The sequence below is a fragment of the Struthio camelus genome, chromosome 9 (assembly GCF_040807025.1).
Source record: "Struthio camelus isolate bStrCam1 chromosome 9, bStrCam1.hap1, whole genome shotgun sequence".
NCBI lineage: Eukaryota > Metazoa > Chordata > Aves > Struthioniformes > Struthionidae > Struthio > Struthio camelus.
Genome location: NC_090950.1, coordinates 5,398,238 through 5,418,968, shown reverse-complemented (window position 1 = coordinate 5,418,968; position 20,731 = coordinate 5,398,238). Strand labels below are relative to the sequence as shown.

Sequence of the window (20,731 nt, the reverse complement as noted above, 5' to 3'; positions counted from 1 at the left end):
CTATATAAAAATGCAGATGAAGTATAAAAAACTGTTAGTTGCAGCATAAAACTACATAAGCAGAAGGAAGTTTAGTAGCTGGTTGGGAAGTAATGGTCATTGGCTATAGCATGCAGAGCGGCATTAGGTTCCAAGCATGAGTGGAACAGCTATAAATATTATGACATTGCTTTGAGTGTTCAAAAAGTCTCTAAAAATAGTCAGCTGTGAAGCCAGGGTGCTTACCTTGTAAGAAATGCATTGAATTACACCCTATAAGGTAAAAACTAGATAAGTGAGGACGCTGCTGAATAGATTATGGTCTTCTGTTTCAAATATTTTCAACAACGACATAATACATTTTGTTTTAATATAGCTGCACCAAAGAATTACTCGTACAGCTTAACTTTTGACAGATCTTTTATTTCAGCACTTTGCTGTATAATACTTTTATTTTTCTGGCAAACGTTTTATGTAGAATTTAAATATCACTTCATTTTATGGTTCCCTTTGATACAGAGTTTTGAGGGCAGTTAGAATCCTGGAACAAGTCTGAGTGGAAGGGACATTAGGAGGTCTGTAGTCCTACTCTTCGGTTCAAAGCAGGGTCAATGCTGAGCTGAGCTGAGATTGCTCAAGGTTGCTTTTCCAGCTTGCTCTTGAAAACTGCTAGGAATGGAGATTAAACAATCAAAGTAATCTGTTCCAATATTTGATTCTCTTCTGGGTGAAAAATTTTCCTTATATCCAGTGATAATCTCTCCCCTTTCAATTTGACTGCTGTCTCTCCTTCTCCTAGCTGTGCAACTCCATGAGGAGTCTCCTCCTACGAAGACTACGTTCTTCGTAGTCTTGTTATAGGTATTGAAGGGCTGCTCTCAGGTCCCCCCTCAGCCTTCTCCTCTCTCGGCTGAATAAGCCCAGCTCCCTCAGGCTCTCCTCGCAGGGCAGGTGCTCCAGCCCTCTGACCGTCTTGATGACCCTCTACTAGACTTGTTCAAGTTCATCAACGTGCTTTTTGTGCTTGGGGGTTGGAGAGAGGGCAAACCTGGGCACAGTTTTCCAGGTGTGGTCTAATGAACGTCAGGTAAAGGAGAGTATTCGCTTGCTCTGATCTACTGGCTGCACTCCTGTTAGTTACAGCCAAGGATGCTGTTAGCCTTCTTGGCTTCCAGCCAACTGCTGGCTCATGTTTAGCTTACCCCCAGGTCCTTTTCAGCAGAGCCTGTACCATTGCAGAGGGTAGGTGCAGGTCTCTGCGTTTCTCCTTGTTGGGGTTCCTGATGGCCCATTCCTCCAGCCTGTGAAGATTGCTCTGAATGGCAGCCCTGCCCTCAAGATTACTGACTGCAAACCCTCCCCCCCCTCCCCCCCCCAAATTGGTGTCATCCACAAGCTTGATCAGGGTGCACTCCATCTCCTCCAGGTCATTGTTAAAGATATTAAACAGAATAGGTCCCAGAATAAGGCACAAGGAACTCTGCTTGTAGTGCATCTGTAAGTAGTGTGAACCATTAACCGCTGCCCTCTGACCCTGATGGTCCAGCTTAGTTTTTCACCTATCCTGACCATAAAGTTTCAAACTGAGTGCAGGGATGCTGTGGGGGACCATGCTGAAAGCCTTCCTAAAGTCAAGGTAGGTGACATCTGCTGTTCTGCCCTCATCTACAGAAGAGTCATTTTATTATGGGAAGGTACTCAAGTTGGTCAGGCCTGAACTTACCCTTGATAAATCCATGCTGGCTGTTCCCAGTCACCTTCTATTTTATCAGTTCAAAAATGTTGTGGCAGCACAAAATGTGTATGATCAAATCCCTCTTGACCTCCCAGTGAACGTGCACTAGCTTACAACTATTAAGAAAATATCACTTGTAGTTTTTCTAAAGTTTATAAATTTGATATTTATGCTTTATTTAAATAGCTCGACCATGACTTGAAGCATGCTCATGAGCTGCGCCAGGCTGCTTTCAAGCTCTATGCCTCCCTTGGAGCAAATGATGAAGATATCCGGAAAAAGGTGAGCCTGTGAAAAGCATTAGCAGTCATGCAAAGACACAGCTGAAAGCTGTGCTGAAGGGCAGTGCCAGAGTTTGGACGCATGTGTTGTGTGCTCCCCCCCTCCCCCCCCCCCGGCCTTTTTCTTCACTGTGGTATAAATTAAGTTGAAATGACAAAGCTTTCTTTCAGTTATGTTCATATAGACTTTTGCATTGCAATTCTTGTATGGGATCTAAAAGAAAATTAACGTAACAAAATACATAAGATTGAAGTTTATGTATAAATCTTCACAGTGATGATTGAGCTAGGTTATTGCAATGTACTGTGTTTTTAACATGTTTTTTCTGCACATAACTGTGCAGCGATATTGTTGTGGTGCGTGAGTCTTAACATTTCTGAAGCCTGTGTTCTGAGACACGGAATATACCTATGTTGTCATGTATCCTTCCATAAACCAAACCTTTTCTTGAAAATAAACCCTGGAAACTGTAATCATATTGACAAAGAGAATCATAGTTTGCTCCATGATTCTGAAGTGACTGTGGGGCTTGACTTGCGCTGTAGGAACAAATCAGCGATTGAGCTGAAGGAGAACAAATTCTACTCAAACAGCGCAGGAGAGGGTCTGCGTGGATGGTTGGTGCTCTCGTGTAGTTAAGAACTTGACCTCTGTGAGAAGTGGAGCGAAATTAATGATCAGAAACATTATTTTAAAAGAAGCGTGGAGTTGCTGTATCAAACAAATAGCAGGATCGGGAGGCAGGAGAACTTTTTGAGTTTACTTGCTGGTTAAAGGGGAAAAACAGAAGGAAGAAAGATATCAACAGAAAGGAGGCAGGAAAACATGACACAGAAAAGACGACTAGCAGGAGGATTTATCAGTGGGGAATGATTCAGGATCTCCCAAATTCAAATCCATAAATTTATCTTTTGCTGCAGAATGAACTTCTTTAGTTAATAATAGGGCCACCCTTACTTCTATATCCAATTACTACTAAAAGGAGGAGTAAGGGCTAGCAGAAATTCAGAATAACAGTGACTCCTAACTAAAGCATATTTCTTTCACCAAGTGACGGTGTGTATTTGGGGGGGGGGGGGGGGTTCATTTATTACGGAAAAGCCATCTTTCACCCTGATATTAACTGCCTTTTATTCTAGTCTTAAATGCTGGGGCTGGCCATGTCTAAATGTGGAAGATGAACTGCTGTGTGTTTTTTCCAGATGGTTTCACAGCATGCCTCCAATCTGTATTGTATATACTGTGTGCACTTGAACATGCTGTCTTTTATTTTGGTATGGCATTAAGGGTAAAGCATATACATAACTGTCGTCTTGTCTGATGATTAATAAAACAATTTTAAAAGCAGTAGTTGAGCAAAGCGTGTAGATGTTGTTTTCTAAATGATATACGGTTACACACTTCATTCCACTCAGTCTGGGAAGATAACGCAGCTTGATGGAGTTTTTTTCATAGAGTTTTTTTTATATGCAGCGTTTAAAATGTTACAGGCAAAAAACCCAACAGCTCATAAATGCCTATACTGTTTTATTCTTATAACGTTAATTCCTTTTTGCTCCAGATCATTGAGACTGAAAATATGATGGACCGTATTGTTAATGGCTTGTCTGAATCTAGTATCAAGGTGCGATTAGCTGCAGTCAGGTAGGAGGCTTTTCTGATGTGTACAAATAGTTCTGTCATGCTGAAGTCTGATGCTGCACTTGATAGAACTTCTGCTAATCTTTCAAAAGCTAAAACAAATTTGAAGCCTTTTCCACTGTTGGAAAATGTATTGGGGAAAAAAATATTTTGGACTAGTAGAATGTTCTCCTCTTGCTATTTACAGGCTATTAATTATCAAATTATAACCTGTTTCTGTATGTGTAGAAGCAATGTGTATGTTATAGAAGCATATAAGTGTATGTATGTGTGTGTGTATATACACATACATATACGTATATTTTACAGTGATGGCTTCTTTTCCATTATAGATGTTTGCACAGTTTGTCCCGTTCTGTACAGCAGCTCAGGACAAGTTTTCAGGATCATGCTGTATGGAAACCTTTAATGAAGGTAAGTAAAGAAACGTCAAGTTTCAGTTTCTAAGGTGTTCCGGTCAGTTAAAATAGTAACAGCAAGGGTATGAAGTCTGTTCAGTTTGCATATCTTTCGGTAGAATCATAATAGAAATTACCTAGAAATCAAAACTTCACGACCTTTTCTTAAGAGTCATAAATGAACAAAACCAAGCAGTATGAAGAACGCTGTGGTCCGTTCTTGGTGGACATTAGGGGGACTATGTCTCCTCCTTTACTTTTTAGCTCAAATTAGGTGGCATGGTTCAGACTTCGACCCTAAGCCCTATGAGGGAATTTATATTTACGTTTATTTCTGTAGTCCTCCACTTTCTAAATCTCATTGCAGATATTATAACTGAAACGAAAGATTTTTAAAAGACACATTTTTATAGAATGCAGTTATCCAGAGCAAAATTAAATGGGATCACAACGTATAAATATATAGCATCTCATGTCTTGTGATATGACTGTCACTAAGTGCAGATAAATGAACCACTGTCTCAGTTTCAATGTCTTTGAGGCCTTAAAAATGGGGAGCAGGCAGAGTGTGGGAGGAGTCTGGCCCCAGAGGAAGGGGCCAGACTCTTTTCCGTGGTGCCCAGTGATAGGACAAGAGGCAACAAGCACGATCTGAAACACAGGAAGTTCCCTCTGAACATGAGGAAAGACTTTGTTACTGTAAGGGTGACTGAGCACTGGGACAGGTTGCCCAGAGAGGTTGTGGAGTCTCCTTTGCTGGAGATACTCAAAAGCCATCTGGACACGGTCCTGGGCAATGTGCTCTAGAGGACCCTGCTTGAGCAGCGGGGTTGGACTGGATGATCTCCAGAGGTCCCTTCCAACCGCAGCTGTTCTGTGATTCTGCAAGTCTGACAGCAAGAAACCTACAAGCTTAGGCGATATAGATGTCCATAAGAATCAGCAAAAGAATCACCTGAAATGAGCCCAGCTCCCTCTTCAGAAATGAAGTAGCCAGACCGGAGGAAGCCTCGTCAACAAAGATGAGGAGGTGAACCTGGTGACGAGGCACAGTAATGTGAGTTGAGTGTCCAGAGCTTCACTCCAGACCCTGGAGAGAGTAAAGGTTCACGGGTTGTGAGTGAGTCATAAGCAGACAGTAAAGTTGAGCATTTTCTGAGAACTTACTTCCAAGCAGTGCATGGCTGTGGGGCCTGCAGAGATGCCGAAGTCGCAAAAAGTTGGTCGGAACAGACTCTCTTTCACTGGATTGATTGGTAATATAATCCTCAGGGGCCGAGGGGGCAGAATCTTTTAAGATTCCCATCTTAAAAGAATGGATTTCTCTGATGTAACAGCCAGGGAATACAAGTTATTGAGCACTCCTGATGCAGTGACTGATTTGGTAGGCTCAGTTATCTAGGAGATTTAGGATGGGAAAAGGGAAGCTAAACCCAACTGAGCAGAAAGTTGGAAGAGAGCTAAACCTATTCTAAAATCTGTGCGACAGTGTATCCAACGTGTCCAATAGCTGCCAGGCTTCATTTTGCACTGGGGAATTCTGTTCTCTCACTTGAAGTGAAAGCGGAGAAGAGGTCCGCTGTTCAACAGTTGTCAGCTCTTCAGTGTTGGTCTGACAGTGAGAGATTATTTGGACAAAGATATTGTATATGCTTTCTAGATCTGATATCTTTCCAGAAGCTGGACTGTATCCCAAAAAGCAATTCAGTATTACCAATGAACCTCAGAAAAACAGGAAATCATTACCAGAAAAGGGAAAAATAAAGCCTTCAGATATTTCTAGTGGTCCAGATTTTTTAATACAAGAAAGATGTCTGCTGGACATGCTTCTCTGACATTATATTCAGGCCTGAATTCCACTATTTTGCTTATATTCTAATTAGCAGAAGTCATGGGCTACAGAAAATTTCTGATTCACTAGTGTCCCTGTGCTCTCTGGCCACCTTTTTGGCTGCAGGCCAAGGAACTTTCTCAGCTATTCATGTTTGTGTAAAGCAGTGGCCATGGAGTACGGGCCCTCTCTTTCTACAGTTTCGCAATAGAAATGATGGGGAAATTATCTTCTGTCGGCATATACAATATACTTACAGCATGCTAAGCATTGATACTTGAACTGGGAGCGTGAGTTGTGCTATTAATCCATGGATGTCTAATTTATTAGTCTTACTGGGAGGTCAAGGTGGGGGGGGGGGGGGATTTGATCACCCAAGTTTTGTACTATCACTATAGTGTAATAATTCTATGATCCAGGACTCCTGATCTTCACCTGAAGGGGCTTGTAGAGAATGGTTTGAACGTTTTAAGAGTTTGTGAAAGGACAAACATCAAGCAGTCCTGTCATTTCTGTGGTTTACATTTCTAACTGTTTTGAAGAAACATAGCTAGTATCATAGGAGAACCATGTGATGAAGTTAATGAAGATTGTCAGAGACTTCTACATAAATACAACTTTGGCGGTTGTTCATTGCAATTTTATTAAATAAGCTGTAATCAGAAAGTTGTGTATTCATGCCAAAGCACCTGGAATTATCTTAAGAGAAAAATAAAAGTAATATTTAATAAAGAGAAGACAATTTTCAGTCTAGGTTAATACTGACTACATTTAGATATCCTTTCTCTCTCGTCTAGCACGTGCGTTTTTGTAAGCACTGAAGAAGAATGTTTAAATCTCCAGGACTTACATGACCATGCTTTTGCGCAACCCTCTGTAAATGCTATAGTTGTTAGATGACAGCTAACAAAAAGAGAAGGTGGTACAGAACAACCCCTCCTTTCCACCTTTCCTGGCTGGAGGAGTGCTTGCATCCTCCATGCCTATTTCCTTGCTGAGCTTTTCAGAGTATGCAAGGCAGATGTGGTCTCTTTCAGGACAGCATGGATTGTTCTCGCCTGGGATGCCAGGCACAGAGAAGAGGGTGTAACTTGGTCAGCAAGGCTGCTTGCTTCCCTGAATCAACAATCGGGGGAAACTTGCTGCCGTGTGCTTTGAACAAGGTACAAAAGTATTGAGGGGGCTCCCCATGGAGTCGGCCTCTTTCCTGAAGAGCACATCACAAGAGCTGTGCTGCAATAAGCAGCCTGTTCTATATTGTCAGAACGGCCATTGAGCTGATTTACAATTGCCAGCACATCCATGCTTTGCGTTACAGGGCTCTGTTCCCACAGATTTCTTTTGTTAAGCCTGACCTGAAAGTTCTTAAACTTGGTTTTTGTGAAATAACTGCATTGCTGCAGCTTATCGTGAATTCTGTACCATCACATTGAATTGAGTAAGTACTGTCTGGATCTACCTTGCTAGCATCAGAACAACTCCGAATGTACAGAGCATCAAGAACAGACGTAATTACAAGTATGTCGTTTCGAAACGGTCCCTTCTTAATCCTACTAGCTAACAGGGATTCCTCGCTCTTCCCTTTGTCACTGCAGGTTTTACAGAACGCTCCAAATGAGATCCTAGTAGTAGCATCTTCCACACTATGCAATCTTCTTCTGGAATTCTCTCCAAGCAAAGAGGTCAGTATTTTGTCTGTTATCTCTTCTTACTTTTGGATAAAAGCTGCATTATGCAAATACTTCAGGAAGCATAAAGGTAACTTAATTAGTAGCCACTCCTTGGGAAGCATTATAGCTGTAACGTTTGGCAGAATGTAATCACTTGATAGTCTATAAATTAAAAAAAAAAAAAAAAAAACTATTTACAGTGCTGTGAGAGTAAGATGTAGTCAAATAGTTAAATGTAGTTTCTAAAATTTTTTTAAAAAGAAATGCAGACATTGCATTTATACTTGTAAAACATGATTATTATATCTAAAAGACTCAGAAACAACAAGAAAACAGACTGGTCATTGTAGGCAATATGATCTGTTACCTTACAGAATTACTGCTATAATCTTGAAAATGCTGGCATAGCTCAAGCTCAAGCTCTTTTCCTGTATTCTTTTTTTTAAATCATTCTTGGCTGACTGATGTAGGATGGCTGTCCTTGAGCCCTTCGATATACTTCTGTTTCATACAGTTCATACATACGTATCAGTACTTTATATAAATAGAATAATTCTCTCAGTCTTAAATCCTTCTAAATTACAGAAAATGTTTGCAAGAGCAAGTATATGGTATAAGAGGGCTCATACGGGGCAGTTTGTGCGGCTCTGTTTCGATCATTTGACCTTACTACTTTTAGTCATGTCTGGGGTGGCAAATTAACTGAAATAAAATCAGAGAGTTCATTGGCCCATACACTTTCTTATTCAGCCACAGCCAGTGTAGTGTCTTCACTTTAAGTTGGATTGAAATACTGCATTTTCTATCAGGACACATCTTGCACAAAAATACCGTTGCCAAAACAAAATAACGCTTGTGAAAAATGAAGAGCTATTTGAAACGTTAGATTTGAAAACAATAGACAATCTGATTTTTTTTAATTTGATGCACTGTATTTTGATTCTTCGTTGTATTTTGAAAATTGTATCAAAAATGCCAGTCTTGTTAAAACAACCAACCAAAACAAAACAAGCCCCCTGCCCCGCTTTTAGCCAAGCTGAACAGCTCTATATTCCCTGCCAAAAAAAAAAAAAAAAAGTCTCTAGCTGAATACAAAACAATTTTGAAATGGACTCTCTCTGTTGCCTCTGCGGAGAAGTCCCTAGGAGTCGGCCCGCTCCCTGGTACCCTGAGAAATCACAGTTCCCTGGCGGCTTATTGCAGTGCCCAAGCTCCTGGGGCCGGGTGAGCTTTGGCACAAGCTCTTCCCCAGTTCTGGTACAGCCTCCCTGCTGTTCGGTGAGACAGACCTGTTCCTACAGAGCACAGTCCCTTCCGCGCAATTCTGTTTTCTGATAAAAATGGGATCTTGGGGGGGCAGAGGGGAGCAGAACTACCCAAAAGCTCAGATATGTTAAATTATTCACAGCTGCTAAAGTAGAACCTTCAGGAAGAAAGAAATACCTCATGTATTAGAGCAGCCTATAGCATCAGCTACATCCTTCTAGCGCATGAGCTCGTCTGGTCTTAAAGCTAGTAACCTTAAAATTCAGTCCAGGCTGAAAGCAGTTCCAAATTGAACTTGCATTACATTAATCAATTAGTTTGAAAGAAAAAGTGCGTGTATTGGTACTTTTCCTGTCACTTATTGAAGTGATATTAGAAGGTTTTACATGTCAAGGGCAATCTTAAATTTTCTTTATTGCGCTAAAAGGCGACACACTTTTGTGCCAAAGTTTTCCTGTTGCATTTTAGTTTGGTCTCATTAGCAAATAAGATTAAATGTAAAGAACAACATTACATAGCTTTCATTGTCCATAACCTCTTTTGTAAAGATCGCGTGTCCTACTTGATCCCAAACAAAAATTGGTTGCTCAAAGGAAGATGGTGTTTTCAGAGAGGAGTCTCAAACTGAAAGTTGTTGGGGAAAACATTTGCTTGTATGTCTATGGCAGACGCATGTATAGTATCAGCAGTATGTGTGTATTCCTATGTGTGTATATATGTATACACACGTACGCAGAGGCACACAAGAATAATGTCACGTTGACCTGAGATTTTCTTCATAAGAACCTGCCTTTAAGTGCTCGTGAAAATAGGGTAAGGCTTGGACGGTTCTTCTGAGTGGACTAGACATCTTGTAAATACGAGAATAAGACATAAGCACCACTTTTAATGTATTATATTTGTATTGTATTGTCATATTATATTTGTATATATATCTAATTATTCTGTGCAGTATTTTAAAGATTTTTTTTCCCCTGTTGGTTGTAGCCTATTTTAGAATCGGGAGCCATAGAACTTCTATGTAGTTTAACACAGAGTGAAAATCTTGCCTTGCGAGTGAACGGCATTTGGGCTTTAATGGTAAGTAAAACACTGGTGAAATCCTATTTGCAGTTGCACTCCTTAAAGAGAAGGAGTTTGCAAATGTAGCTTTAAGAAATTGTCAATTGTTATGAGTAACACAGATAAAATCTGGCTTGCCTTTCCACTTAACCACAGGAGAAAAAGGATCAACCTGGAGCATTTTATCACTTAGTTGATAAAAATTGAGAGGGGGAGAGAAAAGAAGCCTCAATTCGCATATCAATTGTGGTTGCTCTGATCGCTTGGGAAACAGTTAAGCAATGTCACTAGCATGGCTGGGGACTCTAAAAACAGATAATAATCAGGTCAGTCGCAAGACTGTGAGGAAAGTTAAACTACTGCATAGCAGTTCCTCATAGATTGTATTGTTTGCAGGATTAATTTAGCAAGGCTATATGCTTGTAGGTAGTAGTAGTCAGTCTGCTAAGAGAACAAAAAACCAAGTTTAAGGTTAAAAATTGAGCAAAAGTTTTCTGTCTTTCAGAATATGGCTTTTCAAGCAGAACAGAAGATCAAATCTGATATCTTACGAGGTCTGAGTACAGAGCAGTTATTCCAGTTACTTTCTGATTCAGATGTAAATGTTCTGATGAAAACTTTGGGACTGCTCAGGAACCTCCTCTCTACTCGCCCAGTAAGTAGAGCTGCAAACAGACTTTTTTTCGGAAGGCTGATCAAGCATGCAGACGGTACACTGGAAATACAAACTGATTGTTACACTTTCTAGTAGGACAAAGGTTTTGGCTGAGAATGCAACTTATTTTTCCATTTGAGATTGCTGTTTGATATATTGCCAAAACTGAGGCCTCTGCTATATGCTTTTATCCAGGTATCTGTAATGAAACGTACAAGTTGTTGTAAGAAAAAGTTTAAAAGAATTCTGCGTTGAAACATGGTAATTATTTTCACACAAAAATAGAGCTAGGAGTTATGTTTGGTGTTCAGTTCCATTGCGTTTTGGAAAATATTTTTTGCTGAAAGATAATGGGCTTTCTGTGAAACTTGTCAAGGACACTGAATAAGAGGGTTTCACTTTTGAGTCAGCCTGTAGAAAGGTGCATGTCTTGAGGATACCTGTATTTCTTAACATCTGAAATACTTGAGTTCTTCTCCAACTATATAGAGAGTATTGGCTTTCTGAATTTGACTTTGAGATTGTGTGCTTACAAAATGCATACGTTCATTTTACCTAGTGAAATAAAATCGTTTAAAAACGTAAGCCCATGAATTGCTTTTAACAGGGAGAAAGAGCTTAAGATAACTGGTGAAGGAAGAACAAGGGGTAATCCCCTGTGAAGAACAGGGAAAAGACGATGAAACACTTGGCAGCTGGATTTGTGTGTGGGTGCGTGTGTGTTGTGGGGGGAACACAAAGCCTCTACAGTGCATATATCACATATTGTGCTTCTACCATAAAAAGGTCACCGCAAAAAATCTTCCGATTCTTATACACATTGAATCTCAATAAGCTTCCTAGAAAATTAGCTCTGTCTTAGGGCAAAAAAATATTTTAACAACCAGTCATGTAAATTCACCGTGAGCTCTTACAGCCGTCTAATATCACTAAGGTGCTTCTCAGCTGAAGCTTTTCCCCAGTTTCACCTACTTTTAGTACATTGCAGAGCCAGAACCAGCCATTTTAATTCTATACTCCAAACTTACTCCAGAATAACTTACTCCAAATTTACTCCAGCAGCTTTTGAATGAAGTCTCATTGCTAGCAATTTAGGAGAAATCTCTTTTGAAGAAACTCTAGCATCTTAAATAATTGTAGAGCTTGCCGTGTGTTGGTAATCTCCCCTGGTGGCTGTTTACTGTCACTCTTGAGTTTTGACATCAGTTTATGCTGTAGACCTTGTTTCCCATTTTTATCTGTTGTTCCTCATTATCAAGTATATTCTGGTGTAGGCGTTTATAGTCCATGATCAAATGACCTCTTGCCTGCAAGTGTCTTACCTTGAGAGAGGTTTCCTAGACTACAAGTAATTTATACGACTTCTCTCTCTGAACTCTCTCTGACTTTTGAAGTGTGGATGTCAGACCTGTGGTTACAGTGTTCCAGTAAGAGTCACGAAAGTTCCAAATGATAAGAGACCTCACTCTTCTTACCCATCTCCGATATCCTCCTGTTAACAGAGGAGGAGAGAAAGTGGTTCTAAGTGCAGCATCGTACTGAGAGCCTGTGTCCACGGGATCCAGTCTTCACCCTGTGGCCTCCACGCGAATGGGAAACCAGTATCTCTCTTACAGGCTTTAGACAAGTTAAAAGCAAGGCCTGTGATGCTCTCTCGAACAAGACCAGGCTTCAGATGAAGGGGAATAATACAAAGAGTTTCAGCTGTGGTGGATTTGTGGGTTTGGGAGACCTCTCTAGAGGCTAGGGTCTTTGTGCAGTGTTGCTATTCTTTATTTGCAGTAATTCAATTAGGAATGCTGCTTCTTTGTCTGGAAAATTACACTGACTTTTTCATCATTGTTTTGGCAGCACATAGACCATATAATGAGCACTCACGGGAAGCAAATCATGCAAGCAGTGACCCTCATTTTGGAAGGGGAGCACAATATAGAAGTCAAAGAGCAGGTACCTTTTTTGTTTCATGTTGTCATGGCAGAATAAAGCAATAGCTGAGAGTGCTTACTCTTCTCAACGTGTCAGCTTTGTTTAGGATTATATTGTGCTGTGAATATTTTACTAAGAGATCTGTCAGATTAACAACTCTAGTACCTACAGGAATGCTCCATTTTCTAAGCCTACGGACTATTACAAACATGTTTGAACTGAATTCAAAATGTTTTCAAATGTATGTGTGGCAAAGATAAAGACGCTTTACAGGACAGCAGAATAATTGAATCTCAGGCTATGGGAAGGCAGAAAGGGGACAGCGGGAATAAGAGAACAGGAAGAAGCTAGTATTTCACACTGGGAGAAGCTTCGTGATTATTTGTTGTCATGGCTGCCACAGGAGCAGTCAGTAATGAAGAATACTAAGAATATCATCATCGCTTTCCTTGCTGGTAGAAGTACGTGTTGATTACCTGCACTGGCGACTGTTCTGCTGGGAGATATGGTATCTCACCTGTTCTTGGGAGCCAGTGGTGATTAGAGGAGGGGAGGCAGTAGCAGGGAAAAAGAGCATGTTGGGCTAGCCCAGGAAAAGGTGATAAGGGTCATGTGCTGAACAATTACAGCTTTAAGAAAAGGTAGGGAAAAGGAAAAATGAGATGGCCACTAGGGAAAGCATCTCTGTCTTTGTGATAGCGTTAGGGGGTCAGGATATGGATATGCTTGCTGGAGGGATGCTGCAGCAGAAGAGGGTAGATGGACAGTCCCCTCAGAGTGATGGGTTAGATCTGGTTGATGAGCTGGTGCGACAGGGGAGGCAAGGTTTCTCGGAGAGCAATGTTTGTTCCTCACGCAGGGTCCGCGGTGAGGAAGAACAGGGGCAGCAAGAAGATGTGGAAGGTGCCAGAGCATTGACGTTGCTTCGGAGCAGATTGGCAAACTGGTGGCAAAGCAGCATGACAAATGGCTGTAGCGATATAGTTAAATCCTGATGGGTCTGTATCTCTCTTCAGCGAAGAATGGGCTGAAGGCAAACAAGCTTTGAGCAGAATGGTGTGTGGGAGGGAAGAGATAGAATAGATAGGTAGAACAGAAGTCTAGTGACACCATGATTCTGAAACAGCTGAGGATAACCAGCTGTCTCTTGGTAAACCACCGGTCACTGGAATGGTCCTCATTACAATAATAGCTTATTTAGATCTCCAAGCCTGCTAAGAAGTCGTCTGGAGAAGAATCAATGTACCTGGGAAGTACTCTCAGAAAGGGCTGGAGAACAGAGCTTTTAAGATTTGGAGCCTTCATGTACAGTGTACTTTCTTCTTACCTATGAGGAGGTGAACAGGTTGTTTTTCATTTGAGAATCAGATCATGCATCCAGTACTGTATCTATACACAAGAGCCTGTACTTCTAGCAGGACAATGCTTTTAGCTGTCACATCAGTATGTAATCAGCAACTTGGAAGTAATAAATCTCTGCGCCTGCTAATATGAGTGCTGTGCAGCTTAGACACAGGGAACATGCAGCTGCTGATCCTTCTCCAGTGTCCTCCTGTAGTCCTCCCTGCGTGTCCAGAAAAGACAGATGAGTCCTTCCACAGCTAGTTGGGAAAGAATTCTTCGGGCATCTCCCTGTGCTTCCTGAGAACTAGGAGAGTTGCCTCTGCAACTCTTGAAGCCACATACGTGTAGTGCCAACAGGGGCTTAGTTGCTTCAAGGTTATTTTGTAGGATGGCTTCTCTAACTTGCAAGAAATAACCAGATGTAGTTGAGTAATTTCAGTTACCTCTGCAAGTAAGATGTGTGATTAGACTTGTGGAAAAAATGTTATATCTCTGTCAGATCAGCAGATGGGCCTCAGTCTCTTCCTTTCCTGACTTGACGTAGGTGGATAGGCTTTTTTTCTAGCTGCTGATACTGAATAGACTGCTTTATTTTTCCAGTGTATTTAACCTTGTCTATATGCTGCATGTTTCCATGAAAGACTTCAGACTTTACACATTGACATGAATTAATGTTGCTTTTATTTTAAAATGGCAATGACTGTTTTTTTGACAGAGCGGTTCAGCCACAGTTGTTAACTCTTTGGCATTGGCCCCAGTTGTAAGCAAGCTACAAACTCTAGATTACTGTTATTAAAACTAATTAAAGAAATTGTTTGTCAGAAGCTCAAAGCTGTCAGGAAAAGTGTGTAATTCATGGAATGTGATCTGTAGCCAAATAACTAACAGTGTTTCTCTCTTTCAGACATTATGTATACTTGCCAATATAGCAGATGGAACGACAGCAAAAGAATTAATTATGACCAATGATGACATCCTGCAGAAAATCAAATACTACATGGTATGGGGAATTTCTCTTAAAGGTCTTATTTTGGTCATTTGTAGAAATGAAAGAGGTTTCTCTAGCATATTTTATGTAAATTATTATTCAGAATCATGCACTTAAACATAAGTGGATGCACAGGAGTTAAGAAAGCACGCATTGCAGTTCTGTATGGCGGTGGTATGGTGAGGTTGAGGATCTGCTTAAAAGGTTACTTTGCATAAGAATTGTACTGTGAATTAAGCAATGCATGTGACAGTCCTACTTGGAAAAAGTTTCATGCTTTCCCTTAGGAAAGGGACTTTTTTTGTAGACCTTTTACTAAATGTTTGGAAGAAATTGAACATTGTACTCAAGTGCCTTATATTATGCTATTGTCTGTGAGAGAAGCTGTAGATAAGAACTGGTCCTGACTTCACTGCCTCACTTATTACAGGATGAATGCCAAAATGTAAGTCTGAGAAAATTCTGAATCTTCTCTTCTAAATCTGAGTACTATTTTTCTATATTTAGAGTCATTCAAATGCTAAACTTCAGCTTGCTGCCATGTTCTGCATATCTAATCTCATATGGAATGAAGAAGAAGGTAAGGAAGCCTCATTATTAACATATAGACAAGTTATTACCCAGTCAAAAGACTAATGTTACGGAGTAATCAATATTCGCAGCGCACAGCACGTTGGGATCCAAAGCATAAAGGGAGACTTCCATATAGGCATAAGATGGAACAAGCGATTGTGGTCAGGAGGAGACTGTTCTGGGGCGGGAAGGGGAGGCGTGGGAAGACTGCGTCTGTAAAGCAGAGAAGTTGATGAGTCGCACAGTGGGAGTTTCCACCTGCGACGTACCTGCAAAACGTGAAAAAATTGGAGTAAAAGAAAATCCTAATAAGAGGGCTTCCAAGTCTAAGGAGGTTTTGGAAACATCATTGGAGGGAACAGGTTCATCAGAAAGGCAAAAATGGCAAAGGGTTAGAAAGTGAAATTATTGCAAAGAAAGTTTCCCCAGCACGGAGGGCTTGAATGGGTTGGACAGGAGGAGTTTGAATCGAGTGGAAGGACTTGTGGGTTGAGCTGGAAGGAACAGGGAAGGCATTCAGTAAGAAAAGCTGTGGGCTGGAACAATGGAAGCTAACTGGGAGGGAGCTGAAGGATGCTGCAGCACAGAAAAGTGTGTGTGTGCATGTAGCAGAGCCGAGTGGTGGAGAGGGCAGATAGAGGCAGCAGTGTGGAGCTGGAAGGAGTGACATGGGAAGGGCTGGGAGGTGGTGTGCTTTGAGGAACAGTGGGACTGGGACACGAGCTTTTTTGTATGGATTGTTTACAAGTCTTCAGATTAACCGTGCTGCCCTTCAGCAAAGAGAAGAGTGTCTGTAGGGTTTTTTTTTTTCCCCCCCCTCCTCCTACTGTGTAACTTATTTCAGATCCCAAAACTGCATTCAGCCTATGACACTTGGTTGTGCTCTTGATGCTTTCCTGTTCACATGCGTTTTATGGGGAGTGCTACAAGTCAGACTCGAGCACAAACCTCCAGTTAAATGTTCTCTGCCTCCAAATCAAAGAGAGATGAGAACAAAGCAAGTAAAGTTAAGCTTCTTTCTTTGGGATAAAACGTGTTTAGAATTCTGCCTTTTAAATTTTCTGTTCTTGAAACATGTGCCCACTAAAATCCAAAAAAAGAAACTCAAGGTGCCTTGTGAAATAGCCATAAGTGAGGGAGTTCTGCAGTGTTGTTTTTTTAGCCAAACCGTGTTCCATACCCCTCTTCAGGGTAGTTTTTGCTGCCACTCCTTTCTTCTGCTCTCAATGCATTTATTTTTGGTGGTATTCCCAACAATATGATTTATTTTTGTAGGTTCACAAGAACGACAAGATAAACTACGAGACATGGGAATAGTAGATATTCTACATAAATTGAGTCAGTCATCAGATCCAAATCTGTGTGACAAGTGAGTATTAAAAAAAAAAAAAAGCCACAAACAAGATTAGAGGGAATTCTTTGCTCATAACAGTGCATCTTTTTAATAACCTTTTGGTTATTTAAATATCTCCATCTGAGAAAAACCGTCTACAATTGCACTGAGTACTACTGTGTGCATAAGGAAGTTGTAATGTACGCTTATTTGAGTAACAGGTCCTATGTATTGCCTAGGAATAACAATTTATACTTAAGTTCTCAATGCTAAAAATTAACAACAGTGGAGACCCTGTTTAATCTTTCTAATTCATAGTGTTACATGACTTTATAGTTGTTCCAGTCCTCTGGAACTTTTTACCCCTGCTGCTTTTAACCTCACTAGTTTGTCCTCTCTCTCTAGCTGGAATTGTGTGTAGAGCCTTGTACATACAAAGCTGTTGATGATTTAAAAAACAACAACAATTAACCAGTTGCTGCTTTATTGCAGGGCGAAGACAGCACTCCAGCAGTATCTTGCATGATCAAAGACTAATTGAATCTATGGACACCCCTCATGTCTACTTAAGGAAAAGCAGGAGATACTCCTGACTCCTTATATTTGCACAAGTCACCTTGGGCTGCATTTTTCTCAGGTGCAGGGAGCTGCTTTGCAGAAACAGTTTAAATGATCAGGTCTCCAGTGCACTTGAGAATTTTCTTGAGGTAGTTTCTTTACTCAGAGGACTCTTGGGGGGTTGTTTTGTTTTTTTTGGGTTTTTTTTTTTTTCCTGAGCTACCTGGACTTTTGAATAGAACAATCAGTCATCATTTTCCTTTGGGCATACAATTTTCTGCTTTTGCTGCAGCCTGCGTGTGTGGATGTGTGTGTGCTTGGGTGTGTGCGCGTGCTTGGGTGTATGTGTGTGGGTGTGATACCTCAATTTTGTTTTTCCTTTTTTTTGTGTGAAAATCTTTTTCTACAGGTTTTCAAGGGTTAACCATTGTTTGCTGTACGAATACTTCAATGAATTATATACAGTTTGAATGAAATGTTATTTAAAAAGAAAACCAAACTGTTGTATCCCATAAAGTTTATTTTGAATTTTGAACAGATGAATGTTTTTAAGTAAAATATATGCATTTCTGAACTTCAGCTTAACTTACATTATACTTCATTTTTAAAGAGGAAAGTAGAGGGAGACAGTAGACCCAAAATTATAAGCAGCTTATTCTGTACTGTGAGACGATCCAAGAGTTAGCATTTTACTGCCAAACAAGGTCAGCTGGTACTGATGACCTACGCAACTCCCTAGAAAGGGTCAGCTGGATTGTTTTGGGCTTCTGTACGTTTTTGAGAGGAAAGGGTCGTACTTGAGTTAGTATGACTGTTGCCTTTTCTGGAAAGGAACAAATGGCTGCGATATCAGCAAGCATATGCCTATTGCTTTAGAAGCCAAGAACTTACTCAGATAATTGCTGAGGGATTAGCTTATTTCACTGATAAGTATTTGTTAATCACTTAATACCAATAGAGCAAACAGTACGTTGCAAAATGTATGCTTTCAAGAGACCAGAAGGACCTGACAAGCAGTGGTTAAGGGACTGCTTTAGTTTTGCACCTTTTACCTGCAGGTAATAGTTAAGCAGCTCGCAGAATATTTCCATGAAAGATCAGCTGGCTACATTAGGTCGGGGGAGGGATGAAAAATTGTTAGGATTTCTTCTCAGTAATGTCGCTACCAACTTTGTGTGCGTGTCTGTGCGCATACACGCACTTGCGTGGATTTGGACGCCTGGATAACAGAGATGGGATTTTACTGTATTCAGAGGCCTGGGTTGTCCACACGTTGTCCCTAGCCCAAGTTCCTGAGATTGTGCCTGTAATTGTGGAGGAAAAAGTGTGGCTACAGATGAAGACGACTGTGTAAGGTTAGGCTGGAAAGTAAGATGCCAGGGGCTTCAGGAGTCAAATATGCATAGAAACAAGAGAGAGCAGCAGGGAGCTCTCCTTCATGCAGTTCAGGGTTCTTGCTTTCTTTGTGTGTCGTCTCTCTGATTTCAGTTTAGAGCATAGTTTTAACAGTCGGACTCTCCAAACACTATATTTACTAGCACTAACAGGCACACTAAAGACTGCAGCCGCTGTCTTAAAACCAAATCTTCCTTTTGTTACATTGAGCTTCAGGAAGGCTGCAGCAAGAAGAGAGGTCTGTAACTTTGCTAACCAATTTTGATAAGTATCTTAATCTTTTATTTCTAATCGGAGGGTCAAATTGTGATAGCCTTACTTTATTTCAAAGGTAACTCCTTGTGTCAGAAAATGTGACCACAGTTTGGCCTGGAATTTGAATGTTCTGTGTATCAGATAACTGCTATCACTTGGTTGCAAAGGAGAATATATACATTAAATGTAACTGCTTCCAATCTTGAAAGACAAATAAAAGTGAGCACCTGACACTTTTTCCCCAGGCATTGCAGTAAGCGACTGGCCATTTTTTAATGTCCTTCTGCAAGTTTTTTCAGGATGGATTTTGGGGGCTGAACAAAAAGGAAAGTAAAAATATGTGAGGACTTGATAAATATCAGTACCTCAGAAGTGAAGTCTTTCTTATAGAATTCAATCAACTGTACTTTTGCTTGAATTGAGGAAAGGCTTCTGAGGCAAGTATCATAAAAATAAAACTGCCTGTAGTCTGCATCTGGCTTCTAAATTTGTATTCCTGCTGTGTACCTTAGGAGTTCAAGTTTTTACATATCTCTTCTGCCCCCTGCCTCCCAATTCACGTTTCTAAAATCAAATCTGAATTTTATCCTAAAAAACTTTTGTGCCTAAAAGTGCTCCGAAAAAGGTGAGTAAATTCCTGTATACGTGTTTTGAGGGTTGCTGCCTAAAATCCTACCAGAAAAACGAAAAAAAAAAAAATGCTCAGACAATCTGGTTGCTGCGTGAGAACAGGTGGCATTTTCCGCAGATAATACGTTGATAGGACAGACTGTTGGATGAGAGCATTTTTACGTTCAGTTAAGCTTTGTGAATAATTTTTGATGTTGCTATAGGTATGTACAAAAAGAAGACAGTGAATACTGTAAATAAAAAGAACTTTACCAGAACATCTAGGTTTTACTGAACTTCATGGAGAAATTTTTTGTACCATTTCTGTACAGACCAACAGTTTCTAGTCTGAGATTTACGGTGGGAACAAACTCGTTTGCTGGCCGATCACATCTTTACAAGCTTTATTTGGGTAGAGGTGTCTTGTAAATTATAGAGTTGCCTTCAGAACAAAAGCATATGTTGACTTGTTTGGACGTGATCATCAGGATTTCTTCTGTCCTCTCTATGAAAACCAGTCCTAATCCATTTTGGTAAATAGCTCCACTCTGTACTTCTAATCAGAGTGTTCAGTAACGGTGGCCTTTCTTTCGAAGGTTACATGTGCCAAAAAGTGATCGGCTATGGCGTGGAGTTCGGCATGCTAGTTATCAGACGACTGGTGCCCTGGTTGCTCTCCCTCCCCGCCACGCTTAGTGTAGTTTCTCCCACTCTGAAAGTCGAATAAGACTTACAATTTGGCTGTTGTGACAATCACAGATTCATATCGTGTAGTGAAAGGAACTACGTGACCTGCTCAAAAGCATGTCATGTCACTGTATTCTTAGGGAAGCATCTGTTGTTTTTAGATTTCAGATATTTATTTCTTAGGTATTTACAGCCCTTTTCAGCCTGCAGAAGTTTTAGTCCTGAGCCTAAGACTTCAGCCATGTAGTAGATGCTGCGCCTCCGTGAAACTCTGCTGAAACAGTGAAGCAGCAGGCGGCAGAATCATTGTTCATTCAAGGTGCGTGAGATGGAGTGCTTGAAGAAAGACATAAAAAAATGGGCTTACTAACGAGACTGTTTCTAGCAAGCCTAAAATTTGTAAGCACGTGATGAGTGTAAACGTGCAAAACTCGAGTTTTGGTTAAAATTTTCAAGACTTTACCGAAGGCTTATTTTTACAAAATATTGAATGTTTTAGCTTTTGAATTTAAAAATATTTTTTTTTCTTTCTGTATACAATGCT

The 20,731-nt window shown here is 40.5% G+C and overlaps 1 protein-coding gene across 14 annotated transcripts in view; it reads left to right on the top strand.

Moving 5' to 3' along the window:
• ARMC8 (armadillo repeat containing 8) overlaps positions 1 to 19,778 on the top strand; it is a 76,703-nt gene extending 56,925 nt beyond the window's left edge. For all 14 annotated transcript variants that reach the window (XM_068955238.1, XM_068955232.1, XM_068955241.1 and 11 more), the window contains 11 exons: positions 1,901 to 1,996; positions 3,558 to 3,640; positions 3,970 to 4,051; positions 7,462 to 7,548; positions 9,790 to 9,882; positions 10,370 to 10,519; positions 12,371 to 12,466; positions 14,694 to 14,789; positions 15,285 to 15,357; positions 16,626 to 16,719; positions 17,176 to 19,778. In XM_068955238.1, coding sequence (XP_068811339.1) covers positions 1,901 to 1,996; positions 3,558 to 3,640; positions 3,970 to 4,051; positions 7,462 to 7,548; positions 9,790 to 9,882; positions 10,370 to 10,519; positions 12,371 to 12,466; positions 14,694 to 14,789; positions 15,285 to 15,357; positions 16,626 to 16,719; positions 17,176 to 17,209 — 984 coding nt within the window. In that variant the 3' untranslated portion in view covers positions 17,210 to 19,778. The remainder of the gene's footprint in view (positions 1 to 1,900; positions 1,997 to 3,557; positions 3,641 to 3,969; positions 4,052 to 7,461; positions 7,549 to 9,789; positions 9,883 to 10,369; positions 10,520 to 12,370; positions 12,467 to 14,693; positions 14,790 to 15,284; positions 15,358 to 16,625; positions 16,720 to 17,175) is intronic.
• Positions 19,779 to 20,731: the final 953 nt, after the last annotated feature.